At 39.6% G+C, this 22,084-nt stretch overlaps 1 protein-coding gene across 5 annotated transcripts in view; it reads right to left on the bottom strand.

The window, feature by feature from the left end:
* The window catches only part of TTC7B (tetratricopeptide repeat domain 7B), a 311,774-nt gene that overhangs the window by 58,123 nt on the left and 231,567 nt on the right, over nt 1-22,084 (bottom strand). For all 5 annotated transcript variants that reach the window (XM_073349423.2, XM_073349422.2, XM_073349421.2 and 2 more), the window contains 2 exons: nt 20,617-20,757; nt 7,688-7,890 (listed from right to left, as the gene is read on the bottom strand). In XM_073349423.2, the coding sequence (XP_073205524.1) occupies nt 7,688-7,890; nt 20,617-20,757 (344 nt within the window). The remainder of the gene's footprint in view (nt 1-7,687; nt 7,891-20,616; nt 20,758-22,084) is intronic.

Here is a 22,084-nt window from a genome sequence, read left to right on the forward strand (position 1 = left end):
GATAAAATACTGCTCCTGACAAAAAAGGCATTTCATTTAAAGTGTATTTTGCTTTCTCTCCTTTTTTCCTGCAGCAATCAAACTTCCAAAAGTCAACTTATTTAAAACTGCCCCAGCCCGGTGAAACTGAGTGAGGGTGGAGGAGAGCGAGTGACGGAGGGAGGGAGGGAAGATGGAGTGAGCCTGGGACGGGGCCTCGGGGAAGAGACAGGGCAGGGGCTTGGCCTCAAGGAAGGGGAGGGGCAAGGGTGTTTGAGTTTGTGCAATTAGAAAGTTGGCAACCCTACTGGGGACAGATTATCGATTACACCCTGTGGCTGGATAATGTGATGCCAGCTTTAGAAAAAAAGCCGAGTCTGGATGAAAATATAGCCGTACTTGTAAAACAGTAACATCTATAATGACAAAATAATTCTAGTGAGACTACCTAAAACCAAAATTATTGTGAGAAAAAGGTAATATGGTACCATAGATCCAGTCCTGTGAAGCATTCAGCATCTTCAACAGGATCTGGATGGTATTCAGCACTTCACGGGAGTAGTCCCCTATATACTCTTCTTTTATACTCTTGTTGAAAAACACAGCTTCTACTGAAGAGTAAAGTAACTGGATCCAGTCATTTTTTCTTAAAGCACATAATTGTTATTGCTTAATTTATCGATATAAGCTGATTAAAGATGGATGAGAAAATGCAAAATGGTGCCATACCAAGCAATATAAACTATACCATTTGTGCAGATATTTTGCTCACTTTATTTGGCAGTGCTATTCTGTCCACCCAGACAAAATATTACAAAGAAAACCAGATCTCTAAATTGTCAGCCTCAGGAACTCATTAAATCAGTTTAAATTTGAATATACTTTTTTGAAATTGTATTATGATTAGGTGCAGTATCAGACAAAATATTAATGCAAACAGGCCTTACTCGGAGACTTGAATGGATTCCTGTTTTTAGTATTCAGTATGATCCTCCATATTATTTTTGTTAATAGCCATTTCAAGGAATTCTCTCGTTTTTTCTGGTGTTGGGGTGGACAGAGTAGTGAGTGTTCAGGCAGGAGGGCAAGGGAACACTCAGAGCCATCAACAAATCCTACAACTTCTGGTTCAGTATGTGTTTTTTATATAACTTTCATTTCTTATGCGAGTGATTGTTTTTAATGTAAAGCAATGAAAACAAATTAAACTGCTATGCTTGATTTACCTTAATACACATTTTGCCATCCTCTTTAGAATTTAAGATTAATTTGTTCTGAATATATGTTGGACATTCTATGCAAAAAATGCACCTGTTATTTAACCAACCTGAGCTCTATTACTGTAATCTGTAATTGATATATTCAAAATAGCAGAGCATTTTACTACTGCTTTGTAAAAGTCACTAGAAAGTCATATTAAATAAGAAAGGCAAATTTAAAAAAAACAGAATTAAAGATGAAAAAAATCAACAGGCCTGAGACATATCCTTTCATAGAATTATAGGTCCTAAAATTGCGAGACAGATCCGAAGTCTAAGCACAGTAATCACAAGTTAAAGATACCAACTGCTCCTGCAGGGATGTTGGTGCCTTCACAGTGCTGTCACTGCTGTTGGGCCTAAATATCTCTCTAGCACACGTGTAACTAATAGACAAAAAAAAGGACAAAAATGTTGAATTGAGAGTATGCACACATGAGAAATCACTACAATTTTTTTCCTCAAAATACTCTCTTTGGAATCAAAAACAAATATATCACTGGGGATTTGATACTCAGAAGATGCAAAAGAACATTCTGAAAGGGACAGGCGAACAACAGGATACTGCTTTCCTGGAGCTAAGACATGAGACATCACTCCAAAATTAGAAAGGCCTCAATTAGAAAGGATCAATTGGTGGTGTTTCATATCGGCATTAACAGGTTTCACAGTAGCAGCCATGTTAGTCTGTATCCGCAAAAAGAACAGAAGTACTTGTGGCACCTTAAAGACTAACAAATTTATTTGAGTATAAGCTTTCATGAGCTACAGCTCACTTCACATCCGATGAAGTGAGCTGTAGCTCACGAAAGCTTATGCTCAAATAAATTTGTTAGTCTCTAAGGTGCCACAAGTACTCCTTTTCTTTTTTGCGAATTTCATATTTGAGTTTCTTCAGAACTCTAGGGTGAATACTATCTGGTCCCGGTGAATTATTGTTTAATTACTCCTTTTAATTAAGTACTCTTTTTCTCTTTACTGTATTGTGAGACATCTCACGGACAACAGATGACTTCAGGGAACTCGGAAGTATGCTGAGGAAGAAGAATGTCCAAGTGATCTCTTCGGAGACCCTTCCTGTCCCACGAACAAAACAAGGCAGAAGATTCTAGAAGTGAACCGTTAGCTAGGTAAGTGGTATAAGATTGAGGATTTTGGTTTTGGGAAACATTGGTCCACCTTTTATGGAGAAAGGGGTTCTACATAGTTTGGATGACCTTCACTTCATTAAAAGAGGAATCAATCTTCTCCAAAACAGGCTTACTAGAATAGTCAGGAGAACATTAAACTAATAAAAAAAAGAGGAGGGTAAAAAGATGAAAGATAGGAGCACTCAATTAGCACAAAATTGAGATGTTGAGAACAAAATTAATCAAGAAACTGAAGGATATGACAAAATTCTTGAATTGCTTATGTATCAATGCTAGGAGCCTGGGTAACAAACAAGAGAAATTTGAATTTGTCATTTACAAGCATAAATTTGATCTAGTTGGTATTACTGAAACCTGATAGGATGATTCTCATGACTGAAATGTTAAAATCAATTGTTATAACCTATTTAGGAAGGACCGAGCAGACAAAACTGGAGGAGGAGTGATACTATGTAAAAAGTGGCATTACCTGTTTTCAAGTCACTGATTACTTCAGTGAAAAAGGACATTGATCCATAAGCATTCAGGATCAAACAGGTAAAGCAAAAGATGGGGTAACAGTTGATATCTGTTAAAGACCATGAAGTCACACTAGGGAACAGGATGACCGGCTCCTTATGCACCTATCTATAATGTGCAGGAAAAAAGTCTGCGTGATCATGGGAGACTTCAATTTGAGTGACACATGCTGGAGGTTTCACGTTGCCAGTACTAAAACATCTTGGAATTTCTAAATGTTATAGATGACAAATTTCCTAACTCAGAAAGTGTTGCATCCAACAAGAGGGGAATTTTATATTAGACCTCATATTGACAGATGAAGAGGAACTGATCACAGAGCTAAAAATTAGTGGTAACTTAAGTACAAACGATCATGACTTCTACACATTTATAACGTGCAAACAGAATAAAGGCCAGACCAGGGATATATATACAGTGGAGTCGCATCTTTCGCGGGGGTTAAGTTCTAAAGTCAGTGTGTAAGGCGAAAATTGCGTATAGTCAAAATTACCCTTGAAAATCCCTTAAAGTGCCAATAAAGTACAGTATACTGTACATGGTTTTGTGTATACAACCCTGTACAGTAATATGTATAAATGTATAATGTATACAGTAATGTACAATATATAATAAAGAGTACATATGCAAAATATAATTTTACAGTACTGTATTTTTAATTATAGGGGATTATTACAGGGGGTCGCGTCAGGGCTTGATCCTGGAGATGGAGGTGACGGAGAGCTTGGGTGACGGAGAGCGAGTCGTAGATGAAGTGGTTGGCTCTGGTTCAGCTCGAGAAGTTGATTGTGTAAGCTTATCTGCTGCTCGTTGTTTTTCCTTGAAAAACATGATGATCAGCAACTGTTGCTGTTGTCTCTTGAGCTGCTCAAACATTTATTGATATCGTCTCAAATCATCCGTAATACTACGTGTGATTTTGAGGCTTCCACAGAGGGATCGTATCCACAGATCCACAGAGGGACTGTATTCAGAAATTAAATGATTCTCACAAAAGCTTATGCTCAAATAAATTTGTTAGTCTCTAAGGTGCCACAAGTACTCCTTTTCTTTTCTTCTATGATTTTCTTTAATTGTTCGCGGTAGGCTTTTGCTGCTTCTTCATTGGCAGATGCAGCTTCACCAACAGTCTGCATGTTTTTGAGGTTGACGCAGTTCCTAAAACTGCTAAGCCAACCTTGGCTGGCTTTGAATTCTCTCTCATCAGAAGGCTGTCCCTCTTCGGCGGGAGGTTTGAACAGTGCATAGAGGCTAAGAGCCTTTTCTCACAACGTGTTGCCATCGATAGGCACACGTTTACGGTTCATGTCTTCCAGCCATAAGTTTAATGCCTTTTCAGTCTGCACTGAAGTCTTATTACACACCTGGCTCGTCACCTTGGCAGCACTTGATGCCATGGCTTGACTAATTTCTCTCTCTCAAATCTTGATGGCATGGATGCTAGATTCGTTACAGCCATTATTTACGCACCACGTTGGAGACCGACATACCGTCTCTCAGTAAGTCCAACACAGCCAGTTTTTCCTCCAGCGTTGGAACAGATTGCTGTTTCTTTGGTTGAGCACCAGATGAAGTAGTTGGCTTGCGTTTAGGGGCCATGTTGTACGAAAAATCTCTCCCATTGACATAATAAAAGCACCTCAATGAGCAGTGATAGCTATGTCGGCAGGAGAAGTGCTCCTGCTGATATAGTGATGTGCACGAGTGCTTATGCTAGCAAAACTTATGTTGCTCAGGGTGTGTGGTTTTTTTTTCACACCGCTGAGCGACATATGTTTTGCCAACATCAGTGATAATGTAGACATGGCCTTACACTTCTTAAGGCATCTGACTGGGTAATGCATGACAGTTTGATTAAAAAACTAGAAAGATATAAAATTAACATGGCACACATTACATGGATTAAAAGCTGAATAACTGATAGGTCTCAATATGTGACTTTAAATGGCGAATTACTATTGAACAGATGTGTTTCTAGGGGATCCCGCAGGGATAGGTTCTTGGCCCTACAATATTTAACATTTTTATTAATGACCTGGAAAACATGAAATCAACACTGATAAAGTCTGCAGATGCCTCAAAAATCAGGAGAATGGTAAATGTAAATGATGAAGAGGATATCAAGTGATCACTGATATCAAGTGATCTGCATAGTTGTCATGGTGAATTCTCCATCACTGCCAATTTTTAAATCAAGATTGGATGTTTTTCTAAAAGATATGCTCTAGGAATGATTTTGGGGAAGTTCTAAGACCTTTATTATGCAGAAGGTCAGACTTGATCAGTGGTTCTCAAACTGGTGGTCATGACCCCTCAGGGGGTCACAAGGTTATTACCTGGGGGGGTCACGAGCTGTCAACCTCCACCCCCAAACCATGCTTTGCCTCCAGCATTTATAATAGTGTTAAATACAAAAAAAGTGTTTTTAATTTATAAGGGGGGGGTCACACTCATAGGTTTGTTGTGTGAAAGGGGTCACCAATACAAAAGTTTGAGAAACACTGGACTAGATGAACACAGTAATCTCTTCTGGCCTTGGAATCTATGAATCATTCTGTGTCATGTAGCTTCCTGGTTCTATGAAGTTATACAGACAACCCTATGCTTAAAGTATTATTGAAATACTTTTTTTTTCTAAAATTTACAAGCATACATCACAAATTTTGGTCTCTATATTGACCCCATTAAGTACACAGTTGCGATGTGATTTAAACAAGACAAGAGATCTAAAGTAATAGACAAGATTTTTAGAAACATATTTTAAAAAGAAAAAACGCTTAAGGGGTTGACTAAAATGCAGTGGACTGTTCTCCAATCAGCACTCTAAAACATCTCAAACCACGTAGATACAAAAGCTCAAAATAAAGAAACTTTGTAAAAGACTAGAAATAAGTGTGAAATATTTCATCTTGCACACTTGCCTCATTCATTCTGCACAGCATTTTGTTTGTAAAGAAACATTTATTTAAAGTAAAATAATGCAAAAAACATAATATACAGCTCTCATTTTTATTTAACTACACTGTTTTTGGTCTACCATATGCTTCCATGCCAAAAAGAGAACCTTTTGGCATTTGTGAATAGGCTCAAGTATCTTGGAAAGCTGAAAAGTGAAACATAAAAGTTTCCCTTTGCTGTTTTCCTATTTGATCTTTCGTCTCATATGTTCCCCCTTACGGTACATGAAAAATACCTCTCTGAATAATTCATAAGCACCTAGGCAGAAACTAGCTTATCATTTTGAATAAAAAGGTTAGGTCTGAGAAGCTGATTGCAGCTGTTCTGCTGTGCAGCAAAGGGAATCTGAATGTTTAAAAACATCTTCCTAGCACAATAAGGAGAGAAAAGTTTTACAGTCCAATACTGTTAATCAAAAATCTAATAAAACAGATTGGAGTTCAAGTATAATCTTTTTAAAAACTCTGCTAAAGGTGAAGTGCAAGTGTTTTTAGGAAAAATAAAAAAATAAGACTCATAATTAACAGTCTAGTCTGCAGACAAACATTATAAATACTTTTACACTTTAACACAAAATATTTGACAAATGGTCCCTCCATGTTCTGCCTGCCAAGTATTTTCCTGGAAAAACTGACATCACAAACACCTAAAATAAAGCGGGCAGTGTTTTCCTGTAATGTTTTAGTTGATATTGACACTGTCAACAATTGCAAAGGAGCTATGTAATTCAAACTCACCATGGTAGGGTAAAGATGAACCAATTTTCAGATAGTTTAAAAAACAAAACAAAACTATTTCTGTATTTTATGAGGCAACACATTTACTCTTATGGTGGAATTCACCCTCCTTTCTGCTTAACTGGACAGAATTAAATTCTTATCCTGGAAACAGGTTTCAGAGTTGCTATTCCAGCCTATGAATTGGAACAGTGACTCTTCTATCCTTTTCCCAAAAGCCCATTCATATTAACACATCCAGATACTGCTTCACCTCCCAAAGGACACAGATGGGCAGAAACTCACATATGGCCACTCTACCCATGCAACCTCACGGTGGTGCAGAACCTTGCACCGGTCCTCTGTACCTAGGTGAATTTCATCCTCACTGATTTTGGCAATTTTAGTCATATCCACTGATGTATTTTTAGTAAAAAAAAAAAAAAAAAAAGAATTCACCTTTTAAATTTGACAGCGTGAATGGAATCATTTCAGCTCCACTCTTTTAATAACTGATCTTTTAAAGATAACAGAACTTCTGCGTTTTGTCTGTAATTTTTATAGTATTTGAAAATCTATGCTCAAGTTTAATATTCCAATGACTTTAAAAGTACCTTGCATCATGTTCATTTCTCACTGAACATGATAATATGGATCCCATTTAAATCACTGGGAATTTTATGCATGTGATATGTAGCATGGAACACAGTGGATTTACAAAAAAGGAGATGAAATCTATACTATGCACAGTAGCTTCTATTCAGATGTACTCAAGCTCAGCTATTCATTCTTCTCAAAGCAGATCATTTATATTGTGATCTAAATCTGCAAAACTAAGCCATTTTTGTTAGCCTGAGTGCAAAATTCACATGAAAATGGCAAAAAGCAGTACCCTTTCTTTGACTCCAACTTATAAACAACTGATTTTTTTTAAAGAGTGTATCAAAAAAAACACACTTCAGCCAGGAAATCAATCAATTTAGGTCAAATATGAGTTAACAACACCTCAAAATTGGGGCACTATAATATCAATGCAATAAGGCCCCCAAAACATAGCAGCCCAACTTGAAGTTAAAATGTTTATCCATTTGGACTCAAGACTTACCAGTCTCTGCATACTTTTTACATGGGTAGGACTGATTGATAAGGCCTCTTCATACCAGCGTTTGGCTTCATCAGTATTTCCTCGAAGTTCAGCCACTTGACCTCTCATGTAGAGGACGTTATGTGACATTGGAAAGAGGTTAGCTGCTTCCTGAATACATGCTGTGGCTTCAGCAGGCTTCCCAATTCCTATATAGACTTCAGCTGAAGGGGAAAAAAAAAAGTAGATACATCAATGTATTTTTCTCTGGTTGATCATAATATGTCAAAATATTGCAAGAGCAGTTACATTTTCTTGAAGTTTTTTTCATTTCCTGCCAAGTGAATAAGGTTATTTCACTCAAGAAGGGTCATAACTGAAGCTTACAAGAAGTTGCCACATAAACTACCCAAAATGAATCTTTTAGAAAATAAGCGACTTTTCTATCTGTAATATGAATACTTAAATTTTTTACAATGGCTGTTCCAGACAGCTGAGAGCTTTTTAATAGAAATGTTTTAGTACTACAAGGTAACCTTAACAACAGGTACTTTTAATAAACACTGGCAATTCTAAAAAACCTATCAGCATATACGCTGGCACTAGTAAAGAAAACCACTGTGTCCCCATGTTTGGGGTGTCAGACTGGAAGACACCAATTACTGAGCTGACTGAAAAGTTTCTGCTTGTTATTGACACGATTTAAGTCACAAGCTGAGGAAAGTGGCATCTGCTCACTTTCCCAACCACTGTACGTGGCCACTTGATCCAAATTCTCCCACTCTGTGTATTTAACCTTTTCTTCTTAAAAACACATTTGATATGAAAATGGAGGTTCTCAGTAACGTAACATAATTGAGTGAGAGGCTTATTCAGCATTCTGATTTGCTGAGAAACTGCTTGTGAGACATGAGAAATAAGTTATCTAACTCAGCCTTCCAGTAATTTTATATACACATTAACAACTGTAGAAGTATATTGGCAACAATTAATTTAAAATATATCATAACTGATATAAATAACTGGCTGGCCTGAGAATGAACTGTCTTTAGGTTGGGTTGGCTAGCTAAAAGTTGCTTAATAAGTTATTAACGGCTAGAAAAAAAATGTTTTCTTTCAGGCATTCCCTCAGTCTTAAATATTATCATTATGTTGATCAATTAGCTCAAAGTCTGTCCCTGGACTGGGAGGAAGGGGGTTAATGATGATGGATGAGCAAGGGACTGTTATCGTCTATGTTTGCACAGCACAACTGGGCCACAATTAGTGACTGGGACCTCTGGATGCTAGCATAGCACAGTTTATAACAAACAGCAGCTAATGTGGATTTAAAAAGTCAAAGCACTACAGATACATCTCTTCTCTTCAAGAGAATGTTCATGCTACATTATTTGGAGTAATACATCAACCCCATATAAAAGGGTAGGGACATTAAGAGCTCAATCCAATGTCTACTGAAGTGAACTGGAGTCTTTTCAGGGAGTTTAATGGTCTTTGTAGGAGGTCTTAAATAAATTCAGGTTGATGAGATGTACCACAATCAATTTTAAGGCAAATTTTTTTTGAGATAAAGAATGATATCAAACAAACATAATGATTAGTATTACTTCGGTCTAGTCAACTTAAAGTAGAAAGGGAGAACGTAATCTTCAGTGGTGAACGCCTGTCATTTATTAATTCTTGTACTCATTACTCTGTCTATCCACTTACAACAATCACAACCATAGCTCCCAGGCATCTAACAAAGGTGGTCAATAAACACAGTGTAAGAGCCCACACAATCTAGTTTCCCCCAAAATTTATACTGCTCTTTTTAAAGAGTTCTTTGTTATGTACTGAGGTTAAAAGTAACCTTGAATCTTTAAAATAGTATCTATCACCTATATCCTCATGTGATGGATGATTTTATCTGGAGAGCTAATTTATAAATGTAAGTGGATAGGTAGAGAGAGAAAGTGTAAGAATGCCACAGTGGAGAGAACTGAAACAATCTGTTGCCCCTCACATTATATCTCATCCACCCTGAATCATAAAAATTAATATCCTTTCCAAAAGTTTTGTTTATAACAAATCTGATATTTTTGTTAGGTCCAATCCCTTTTTGCTAAATACTTAGCTTCAATGACATCCAAGAGTGGTAAACTCCACAGTCTGATTACACATTCCCAAACTTTTCAATCTCTCATCACATATGAGTTTTTCCCAGCCCTTAATCATTCTCATCTCCCTTCACTGAACCCCTACTAATTCTGCAGTATCCCTTCTGAGATGGGGTGACCAGTACTGCACACACCATTCCAGAAGAGGCTGCACCATTGTTTTTATATAATAGCATTATACTATTCTCTATCCAATTCCTTTAGCAGCTTACCATCTTGTTTGTTTTACTGAATACAGCTGCACACTGAGAAGAGGACTTCATTGGGCTGTTTCCACTATCAGCCTGGCCCCTTTCCTGAGTTTATACTGATTTTAATTTAGAATCCTATGAGGTGAAAGGGTAGTTTAAACCTTTCCCTTCATGCATTTATCGGTACAGAATTTCATTTGCCATTGTGTTGCCCACTCACCTAGCTCAGTTAGATCTCTGAAGTTCTCTGTGGTCTTGACCTACCTGAACAACTTTTTGTCATCTCCAAATTTTTCTGCGTCACTACTCACCCTCCTTCCAGGTCATTAATATATCACAGGTGACCTAGTATGGAGTCTTACCAAACCCTGCTGTTAACCTTTTGCCATGATTAAAATTTTCTATTTATTTCTACTCTTTGTATCCTCTTTCTTCCTGTTTTTGATCTATGACAATATTTTGCCTTCTTTTGCTCTCACCCCATAACTACTTAGTTTCTTAAAATATGCAGTTGTAAAGAGAAGACAGAATCAAAACGATACCAAGGCCTAACGGAAGACTGGTGAGGTCAATGACACCAGAGAAACAAGGGCGTGATGAGTTCGGTTTTGGTTACATTAAGTTTAGGTTGACAATAAGCCATCCAAGGAAGAGATATCAGAGAAAGAATAAGTGATGCAGCATTGAATAAAGAGAGACAGATCAGAAATGGAGAAGAAGGTTCAGAGTTGCTGGTGTAGAGATGGTCAATGAAGTCATGTGAGTAGGTGATGTCACCTAGAAACACAGATTTGAGGGGAAAAGAGGCATGGATCAAACATGGAGCCCTGGGAAACACTCTTGCTAAGAGGGACAGAGTAGGAGGAAGACACATCTAAAGGCACACTGAAAAACCACCAGAATGGTAGGAGAACCAACAGAGGACAGGAGTCATGAAAGTCTGAAGGACAGGAGTCATGAAAGTCTGAAGGAAACTGTGCATGTGCTCCAGAAGTCAGAGAATTCTTGCAAGCAATATCTGTTGGACCACACATACAGCCTTGCCTTCCTTGTGCTTTCAACTGAAGTCATAAAGGGCAGAGCAGACCAACTACCCCTCGAGTTCCTTCTCTACTGTGAATCCAGTAAAGATCTGAAGCAGAGGGGAAGGAAGGCAGATAGTGGAATACAGATAGGGACCACACATCTCAAAGAACCTCCAGTTACTATAAGGTAAGAAACCTCTTCTTCTTTGAGAGCTGGTCCCTATGTATATTCCACTGTGGGTGACTGACAAACAGGAGGAGGGGGCGAGGATGCGGACGGCAGAGCCATTTGGAGAACTGCTGTCCCAAAGGATGAGCCAGTGAAGGAGTTCTGCACTAGAGCATAATGTCTCATGAATGTATGGACAGAACTCGACATCGCTGTTCTGCAAACGTCAAGTAAAGTGATGCCATTTAGGCTGCTTGTGCTTTTGTAAAATGAGCCTTCACTCCATTAGGAGAAAGAAAATGCAACTACTGGTAACTGAGAAGGAGACAGCCCAAGATCCACTTACAAATCTTCTGGGAAAATACAGCTTGACCTCAGACTCATTCCGCTATAGTGAGAAACAACCTAGGCAATTTTCTACTTGGTTTTGTCCTTTCCAGGCAGATGGCAAAAGCATGTTGTCCACTGAAGGAGCAAAGTCTCTTCTCTTCTTCAAATGTATGCTGTTTCAGAAAATACACTGGTAAGTGGATTGATTAGTTCATGTGAAACTCCAAAATTACTTAGGGAGCAAATTTTGGACAAAAGAGACTTTGTACTTTTAGGATAGAGTGTACGATGGATCCGCCATTATCGCTCCCAGATCATCCATGCTTCTAGCTGAGGTAATGGTCACAAGAAATGCAATTTCATTGATAACTGAGACATGGAACATTGTTTGAACGGAAGCTTAATGAGTGCCAAAAGTGCAAGATTTGAGTCCCAGTGAAGGGTAGGTTTCCTTACAGGTGGGCTCTTTAAGAATCTGGTAGTCAATGGATGAGTGAAAATTGAATAATCATCTGATAGTGCATGGCATGCACTGACTGCTGCCAGGTGACTACGTAGAACTGAGTGAAAGCCCAGCTGTTTTGAGTGAAAGACTGTAGACCAAAATGGGGGGAATATCACTGATGCAGGAGATACACGCTTCAGCTTTGCTCAGATGGAAAAATGCTCCCACTTGGCTGATAAGCATTTCCTAGTGGAATCCTTTCTGCTGTTATGTACAGCTTCAGAGCAGGAATGTTCTAATGTTGATGCCTAACCAAATACCAAGACATGAGATGAAGCGCTCTGGAGTTGGGATGTTTGATCTTCCCTTTCTCTTGGTCAAGAGATGAGGAAAGGACTAGATGGTGAGCAGAGGAGGAGATGAGAGTAATAGGAGATTTGGGAATCAAAAATATCTGGGACTCACACCCAGTCCTTATGAATTTTCCGTAAGGGAGGAAAGGCATAGCTCAGATGCAAAAGATGGTTGTCATGTTGTCTGACATTATGAAGACATGGTGGGACTGGATGACATGTAGAAAAACCTTGCAAGCTTCTTGGACTCCCGCAGTTCCAGAAAGTTGATATGTATCCTGGTCTCTCAGAGTGTCCAAGTGCTCTGTGCCATACGGTTGTCCCCAGCCGTAGAGAGGCATCTGTAACGATTATCTTGTTTGGCAAAGATGGTAGGAAGGGGATGCCCACAAATACCTGATGTGAATATACTCACCACATCAGAGAAGACATTACTCTCCAAGGAATTGTTAACTATGGTGTTCATGATGTGTTTGGTTGCTGACTACACTCTCTGGAACCATGCCTGAAGTCAACATAGATTGAGTCTGGCAAATGGGTTAGTTAAGTACATGAAGCCATGTACCCCAGGAGGGAAAGACAAGCTCAATGGTTGTGTTTAACCTGCTCCATTAGGTTGTTCGTGGCATGAAACCGGCCTCCTGGTATATTAGTTCGTGCCATGACTGAATGTAGGGTAGCCCCTATGATTCCTACAGTCTGTCAGAGTGAGGACAGACTTTCCAGGTTCACACTGACTCATAGGGAAGAAAGTAGATGAAGCATTAAAGAGGTTGACTCATAGGCTTCCTGATGCGTCTTCGTGACCAGCTGGGCTTAACAGTGAAATCCTTGCTGATCTTAAACACAAAAAAGAAGCTTACAAGAAGTGGAAGATTAGACAAATGACCAGGGAGGAGTATAAAAATATTGCTCAGGCATGCAGGAGTTAAATCAGGAAGGCCAAATCACACTTGGAGTTGCAGCTAGCAAGGGATGTTAAGAGTAACAAGAAGGGTTTCTACAGGTATGTTAGCAATAAGAAGATGATCAGGGAATGTGTGGGCCCCTTACTGAATGTGGGAGGCAACCTAGTGACGAGGATGTGGAAAAAGCTAATGTACTCAATGCTTTTTTTGCCAGTCTTCAGGAACAAGGTCAGCTCCCAGACTACTGCACTGGGCAGCACAGTATGGGGAGGAGGTGACCAGCCCTCTGTGGAGAAAGAAGTGGTTCAGGACTATTTAGAAAAGCTGGACGAGCTCAAGTCTGTGGGGCCGGATGCACTGCATCTGAGGGTGCTAAAGGAGTTGGCGGATGTGATTGCAAAGCCATTGGCTATGTCAGGGTTCCTTCCCCACTCCGAACTCTAGGGTACAGATGTGGGGACCTGCATGAAAGACCCCCTAAGCTTATTTCTACCAGCTTAGGTTAAAACTTCCCCAAGGCACAAAGTTTTTGCCCTTGGATTAGTTAAATCACTTGGTGGTGGCAGCGTTTAACAAACAATCAGGGAAAGGACCACTTGGAGTTCCTATTTCCCCAAAATATCCCCCCAGGCCCTTACATCCCCTTTCCTGGGGAGGTTTGAGAATAAACAAGATGAGCACAACCCAGCCGAGGATTTTTAAGACTCAAAAAACCCACTCAGATTCTTAAAAAACAGAACTTTATTAGAAGAACAAAAAAGGGTAAGAGAACAACTCTAAGATAATCTTACACGCAGTCAGATTTAAAACATAGAGAATCCCTCTAGGCAAAACCTTAAATTACAAAAAAGACACAAAAACAGGAATACCCATTTCCTCCAGCAGAGCGAATTTTACAAGCCAAAACAAAGAAAACCTAAAGCATTACTTACTAACTTTACAGGAGTTGGATGGCTTGCATCCTTGATCTGTTCCCGGCAAAGGTATCACACAGACAGACCAAAGCCTTTCCCCCTGCCCCTCCAGATTTGAAAGAATCTTGTCCCCTCATTGGTCATTTTGGGTCAGGTGTAAGCCAGGTTACCTGAGCTTCTTAACCCTTTACAGGTAAAAGGACTTTGCCTCTGGCCAGGAAGGATTTTATAGCACTGTATACAGAAAGGTGGTTACCCTTCCCTTTATATTTATGACATGCCATTATCTTTGAAAACTCATGGCAATTGGGGGAGGTCGTGGATGACTGAAAAAAGGCTAATGTAGTGCCCATCTTTAAAAAAGGAAGGAAGAGGATCCGGGGAACTACAGGCCAGTCAGCCTCACCTCAGTTCCTGAAAAAATCATGGAGGAGGTCCTCAAGGAATCCATTTTGAAGCACTTTGAGGAGAAGAAAGTGATCAGGAACAGTCAGCATGGATTCATCAAGGGCAAGTCATGCCTGACTAACCTAACTGCCTTCTATGATGAGATAACTGACTCTGTGGATGAGGGGAAAGCAGTGGACGTGTTATTCCTTGACTTTAGCAAAGCCTTTGATATGGTCTCCCACGGTATTCTTGCCAGCAAGTTAAAGAAGTATGGGCTGGATGAATGGACTATAAGGTGGACAGAAAGCTGGCTAGATCATTGGGCTCAACGGGTAGTGATCAATGGTTCCACGTCTAGTTGGCAGCCGGAATCAAGCGGAGTGCCCCAAGGGTTGGTCCTGCAGACAGTTTTGTTCAATATCTTCATTAATGATCTGGAAGATGGCGTGGACTGCACCCTCAGCAAGTTTGCAGATGACACTAAACTGGGAGGAGTGGTGGATACACTGGAGGGTAGGAATAGGATACAGAGGAACCTAGATAAATTAAAGGATTGGGCCAAAAGAAATCTGATGAGGTTCAACAAGGACAAGTGCAGAGTCCTGCACTTAGGACGGAAGAATCCCATGCACTGCTACAGACTAGGGACTGAGTGGCTAGGCAGCAGTTCTGCAGAAAAGAACCTAGGGCTTACAGTGGACGAGAAGCTGGATATGAGTCAACAGTATGCCCTTGTTGCCAGGAGGGCTAACAGCATTTTGGGCTGTATAAGGAGGAGCATAGCCAGTAGATCGGGGGACCATTGATCATCCCCCTCTATTCAGCATTGGTGAGGCCTCATCTGGAGTACTGTGTCCAGACACAAGAAGGATGTGGAAAAATTGGAAAATGTCCAGCGGAAGGCAACAAAAATGATTAGGGGACTGGAGCACATGATTTATGGAGGAGACGCTGAGGGAACTGGGATTATTTAGTCTGCAGAAGAGAAGAATGAGGGGGGCATTTGATAGCTGCTTTCAACTACCTGAAAGGGGGTTCCAAGGAGGATGGATCTAGAGTGTTCTCAGTGGTAGCAGATGACAGAACAAGGAGTAGGAGTCTCAAGTTGCAGTGGAGGAGGTTTAGGTTGGATATTAGGAAAATCTTTTTCACTAGGAGGGTGGTGAAGCACTGGAATGGGTTACCTAGGGAGGTGGTGGAATCTCCTTCCTTAGAGGTTTTTAAGGTCAGGCTTGACAAAGCCCTGGCTGGGATAATTTAGTTGGGGATGGTCCTGCTTTGAGCAAGGGGTTGGACTAGATGACCTCCCAAGGTCCCCTCCAACCCTGATATTCTATGATTCTATGAATGAAAACCCAATTGTAGAGATACGTAAAACCAGTGAAGCCGTTCCACCTAGAACGAGCTGCTACTGCCAGAAAGACATTGTTAAAAACCCTGGGGGCAATGGTGAGGCCAAATGGGAGCACCCTGTACTGAAAGTGGTCAGGGCCAACTATGAATCTGAGAAAATGCCTGTGAGAGGGGTGAATATCCACGTGAAAGCAAGTGGCCTTCATATCAAGAGCTGTAAACCATACATCTTTTTCCAAGGATGCAAGAATGATCATGAGAATAAAGCAACTGAGACTGTGGAGACTGAGGATAGGTCTGCAACCTCCCTACATTTTGGGGACTAGGAAGTATATAGAGTAAAAATCTTTCCCTTGCTGTTGAGGTGTATGTGCTCTATTGCTCCTTGCTGGAGGAGGGTTCCACTTCCTGCCTGAGAATCCCCTTGTGAGAATGGTCCCTGAAAAGGGATGGAGGATTTGGAGGAGATAGGCAAGTAAACTCGATCACATAGCCATAATAGATTATATCTAATACCCACTTGTCCATTGTTACAGCATTCCAGTTGTGGACACAGAGTGCTAAATGACCCCCAAATGGTATATGGGGGGGGTGTCCAGTAGTGGTGGCATCATAAGTGGTCTGCAGCTATTGAACGCCCATTAAAAATATCTTTTTGCCAGGAGACTGACTGACTGACTGGACCCTCCAGACTGAAGCCCAAACCCCACTGTCCCTGGGAAGGTGGGGGAAACTCACCTTGCTCTTCCAGCATTGTGCCTCACCTGTCTCGAGAAGCTGCGCGGGGTGCCATCCCCTGCTGGCAGCTTCAGCCACCAACACCAAAGTGGCACATCCAGGAGCAACAGGGAGCAGGGGGGCTGCTGCTTTGCCCCCCTCTGCCATCAACACCCAGGAGGCTGCCATGGATGCAAGAAAAATCACCAGTGGCCGTACGTGGCCACAATGGCTGCATTATACTGTTAGTAGCTGAGTAAAAGTCACATACTATACAACACTGTAGAAGGAACTGGATGCTTTCATGAAATATTTGCTTATTGACTTTACAAGTCCTAATGCAAGGTTGGAAGAAACCAGAAACATCTGATGGTGCATATTCTAAGAATAGCTGCTAGTTTAGACTGTGAAAGGTGCTCAGTCAAAGCTGTAATTATTAGCAAGTAGCATGCAGAAATTAACCACCTACTTAAAAGTAATTTTTAGCTGCTACCACAATTCTGGACTGAAAGATAAGCATGCAGAGGCTAAGGGCATGTCTACATGGGCTTTCGGACTATAGGGTGTGAATGGCAGTGCACACTAAAGGGCAGTGCTGTATCTCCACAGTGCAGATGCTGTGGGCATGAATTAAAAGGTTCCTAGTTCACATTAAAGTGGTCCTATTCAAACAAGACTACATTAATGTGAACTAAGAATCTTCTAGTTCATACCTGCAGCATCCACACTGGGGAAGTTACAGTGCAGCTCTTTGGTGCATACCTCTATTCACATCCACATAGTCTGAACTGCAGAGCAGTGTAGACAAGTCCGAGCTTAAAAGAACTCTCACAGTTCAGTTTCTGGTATTCATTGTCTGGAGTCAAGTCAGAACCATGCTAGCAATGAGTCCTGAATGATAGGGGCAAGCCAGTGTAGTTTTTGGAAATGGTTTTCTTTTGAACTAACAGATAGTAAAACAATGGTGGGAGACAGCATGGTTTTATATGGAGAAGCTTGACACTGTTAACTAGTAAGTATTCCTGTAACTAATAAACCATTAATAGAATTAAAGGAACCTAAAAAAGACAGACTAAATGTACTACGAGAGTATACACATGTTGTGTTCTAGATATGTTTTTAATATTTTAAATTCCAGAAGAGATTGGAAATCTATATTTAAGAATGTATGTAAAGGATGAACTCTTTGTTAGCTGTTGAACAGAATACTTTATTCAAGGCAAACCACTGATCTAATTACCCAAGCACCTCAATCCATTATGAGCTAATTCAGTCTGACATCCACAAATAAAGGAGTGAAAACATCTTTGTACCCCAGGAGCAAGAGAAGAGAAGCTGTCTTTTAATCCAACTAAGATAGAAATCATTGTAAGAGAGAAAAAATTACTATGCTAAAATCAGTGATGCAAGTTTAAACAAGCCATTCATAAAAGGTTGACAAGTCACCTGACTTGGTAGGAGTTTCTCAAAGAAGAAATGGGGAACTACAGTTTGAAAATGGATGAGCTCAAAAACAAAATGGTGGTTTTGTGTTGCAGGTTCTCTTGCCCCACCCTGGAGAGAATGCCTTCAAGTTCTTGACTCCCTGTCCAAGATGGATGTTTGAGTTTTGCTAAGATTGCTATCATATGATCTCTTTATAATAAAACATATTGGCAGTGTGAACGAATCCAATTATGTTTTCTGTACTTACTTTTATTTTCATGCTTCCTTTAATGTATTTAGTGGCTTTGTAATTAACATGAATAAATCCTATATTAATGAAACAGAGGAAATTATAAGAGAATTCAGTCTTCACGTACCTCTCAAAAGAATAATAGCACAGCGTATTAATTGAAGACCAGTACTGTACTTTCTGTTTCCTTAGTTGGGATACACTAAAAAGTGTTTGAGCAGCAGCATTATCAGATAAAGAGTTCTTCTGATTAACATACAAGATAAATCAGTGAGTTTCCACCTCTGCAGTGTAACCTTGGAAATCTATTCAAAGTTTGAGGTTGCCTGATAACAGTGAACACTGAAGATGTGAGGTGGTGGCAATGGGGAGACAAATCTGTGACAACTGCAAATAGAAAGAAGGGAGAGAAACTGAAAAAGAGCTACCAACATTTAGGGCAGTTATTTATTTAGATTGAACACCATAACTCACTCATGGTTCTACCACTTGTGAGTAAAGCTCTCTTTCCTGAACTCATGGCAATTAGAACAAATTCCATATTCTCAAGAGCTGTGTCTGTCTATATTAGAGTCAGTATAAGGGTGAGTTAGTTATAAACCCTTTCACATATTTCTGCTGTGCTGTGTTTCTATGATTTTAACATAAGAACAACCATACCGAGTGAGACCATTGGTCCATCTAGCCCAGGGGTCGGCAACCTATGGCATGCGTGCCAAAGACGGCACGTGAGCCCATTTTTAATGGCACGCTGCTGCCTGCCGGGGTCCCGGCACAATTTGTGCCACTCTTGGGCACAAACTCCATTCCAGATCATTCACCAGTTAGGAAAATGCTACCACAATCCCAACAGGCAAACCAGGAAATGGAGACATTAGAACCCCACTATCATTTTTACATTGGATGGGTGTCACAAAAGCAAAATGATACTGGTTTGTTTACTCCTGTGACACTGTTGTCAAGTAAAGTTTTTATACAGTGCTAATGTTTTTTCTTCCAGCTACAGTTGTAATATCTGATATTCTTGTAAATGCCTGCCCCTTTCCAGGGGAAATATGCCATCTATGTTCCATGATATTTAGCTTCTCAAGAAGCTTCAGACACCATTACGACTACAAAGATGACAGGGATACCGCTCCATTGAACTGCAAAGTTCTGATCCACCATGTAGCAATCACACTATAAAACTGCTGCCCTATCTTATGTATGAATCAAGTGCTTTCTATTTAAGTTTCAGAGTAACAACCGTGTTAGTCTGTATTCGCAAAAAGAAAAGGAGTACTTGTGGCACCTTAGAGACTAACTCAATACCAGGATCCAAATCTTCCCCTTTTTTTTAAAAAAAAAGTTCAGTAATTTAAGTATCATAAAAAGTTCAAAACAACCAACTGGCCAGCACCAGCAAGCATTTCACACAGTCAGCCCAGAGGCCTAGTTCAAGCTTTGGGCCCAATCTATTACTTGCTTTGCCATTGGACTGCATCTACCTCCATTCAGACTTTTTGAAAGGAGCATAAACAAATGTCCAATTTTTTACTTTATTCAAATACTAAATACCATGTTTACAGCATTACTTTGAACAGGTGCCGTTCAGATCCAGCCCACAATGATTAACGTGTGTCAGCAATAGCTTTAATAAATACTGTCCTGCTTCCCTCTGTAATAGAAGCACTTGCATATATTAAAAGTATCTGAATTTTTGCACATGGAAAACAGCAAAAACCTATGCACCCCCCCCTTTAAAAAAAATCAGTCTCCCCTTTTTTTAATTACACATCCAATGAATATATTTTGGAAGATCAACTTTAATTATTGTACCCCTTTATGCAGAGTGATAGAAGCAACTCACATTAAAACTATATTTCTCTGGTTAAGTTCAGCAAACTATGATATGCATTATTTTTATTATTAGGACCCCAAGATTATTAAACATTCTTATGATGATTGAAGTTTAGTTAAAAAGTTCCACAAAAACACAGCAACCCTTAATTCTCAAGGACAAATTTGCCAAATGAGAAATTTTAGAAATCCATGATTTAATACAGTCTAAACTGTAGTTAGAAAATGCAACAACACTGTGACAAGGTTATTAAATTAAAAACTAAATGCCATCCTTATTGACCACTGTTTTATAAATTTAAACATACAATGTTCTCTCTTGAAATGCAACAAAATGCCACACTTTGAATAAGTGTCCTTAAAAGCTCCAATTTCAGTTGGGAAATGATAATAGTCTGACCTGCTGAATGAAATGAATACAGATTCCTGCTGCTTCACAGGTTAGTGAATAGAAAAAAAAAGTAGTTTTTGTTTTCCAGTACCTGCATGAAGCCAAATTTGAGCCAGAGTCATCCAAGGATGCAGAGGACCTTGCTTAGGAGCACTGCTCTGCAAAGATGAAGCAACCTCAGACAGTGCCTGCTCCACTCTGGAGGCTGCTATTGACGTTGCATGGACTGAACCTGTAGAAGTAATAAAAAAAATTACATCAGTGTAGAGAGAAGGGAGGGGAAGGAAGAAAGACAAAAATGTTCACAAAGGCTGGGTTAAATACTACACCTTAACCCTTTCCATAACACAGGCTTCACTAAAAAAGCTAACTTGGGTCTTAATTTCCAGATGTTTGCGGTCAGTCTTTTTCTAATGTAAAATGCACAAATGTGAGTGAATCTACACAAAATTATGTTATGATTTTACTAGTAGCAATGTTTGATGTCAATTTGAGTAGTCACTGTGAACACTGAAGATTTAACGCAGCATTTAATTTATGAGTATAAATGATTCAAAGAAGGTTTGTGATGGCACTATATGCTGTAACCTTTATGTTGCTGCATGCACTTTGATGTTAGTAATTGCAATGTCTTTTGATATCGTGCAATTAGATGACTACTTAAAGGCTAGTAATAGATTGCAAAAAAGAAAGACAGAACTAAAATATATAGGCTGAGCACAATGTGCCCCTACATGGATACACGATTAAATTGCATGGGATGCAAATTTAGATAATCAAGAATGTTGAAGTAAAATGTTTAGCAGCCAAAGAATTCCTTGCAGGAAGAGTATCTTGAAAATGCTGAATGGAATGGATTAGTCTCTCAAAATAAAGTTTTTCTGAGGGATATTAAAATTCAGTCTGAAATAGTATCTTTTTTCCAGTACATGAAAAATGAAATAGGTTTTCTATCAGTTCAGTATGTATGCTACCTCATGATAAATTAAACATATGTATTACATATTTAATTGTCACCAGAGAAACTTTAGCACTGATGTTTTTCTATCCAGACCATAAACATTTTAAGTTGTAGTTCTCACTGTGATTTTAAATACTTACAGATCCACTGTAAATTTGTTCTGTAATTTCAAATTGTATTTGACGCTCACTGGGCTTGATTAAAGAAGAAGTTTTACACTGCTTACAGAGATAGGAAAACAGGAACAAAGGAAATGCCAGACTGGATCAGACTAAAGGTCCATCTAGTCCAGTATCCTGCCTCTCATAATGACCAGCAGCAAATGCTTTACAGGAAGATGTTGAATTGACTACCAAAGAAGACAAAGACATAAGCTTGGGTTGGTGATTGCTTGCCCGAACCTGCAAACCGTAAACGTGTGCTAGCCACGTGACTGTTGACATTACAGACCTTCACAAGAGAAGAGATACAATATGGATGGCTTTCAGTAAACGGCTGCAGTTTGATGTAGTAACATCAGAGTACATTTGAAGTGGAGGATGTGGTGAATGCAGACACACATTGCATAACTTATCCCAATGCTTCTGTTGTCTACTGT

This window comes from Lepidochelys kempii, chromosome 6, assembly GCF_965140285.1.
Source record: "Lepidochelys kempii isolate rLepKem1 chromosome 6, rLepKem1.hap1, whole genome shotgun sequence".
NCBI classification, from domain to species: Eukaryota; Metazoa; Chordata; order Testudines; family Cheloniidae; genus Lepidochelys; species Lepidochelys kempii.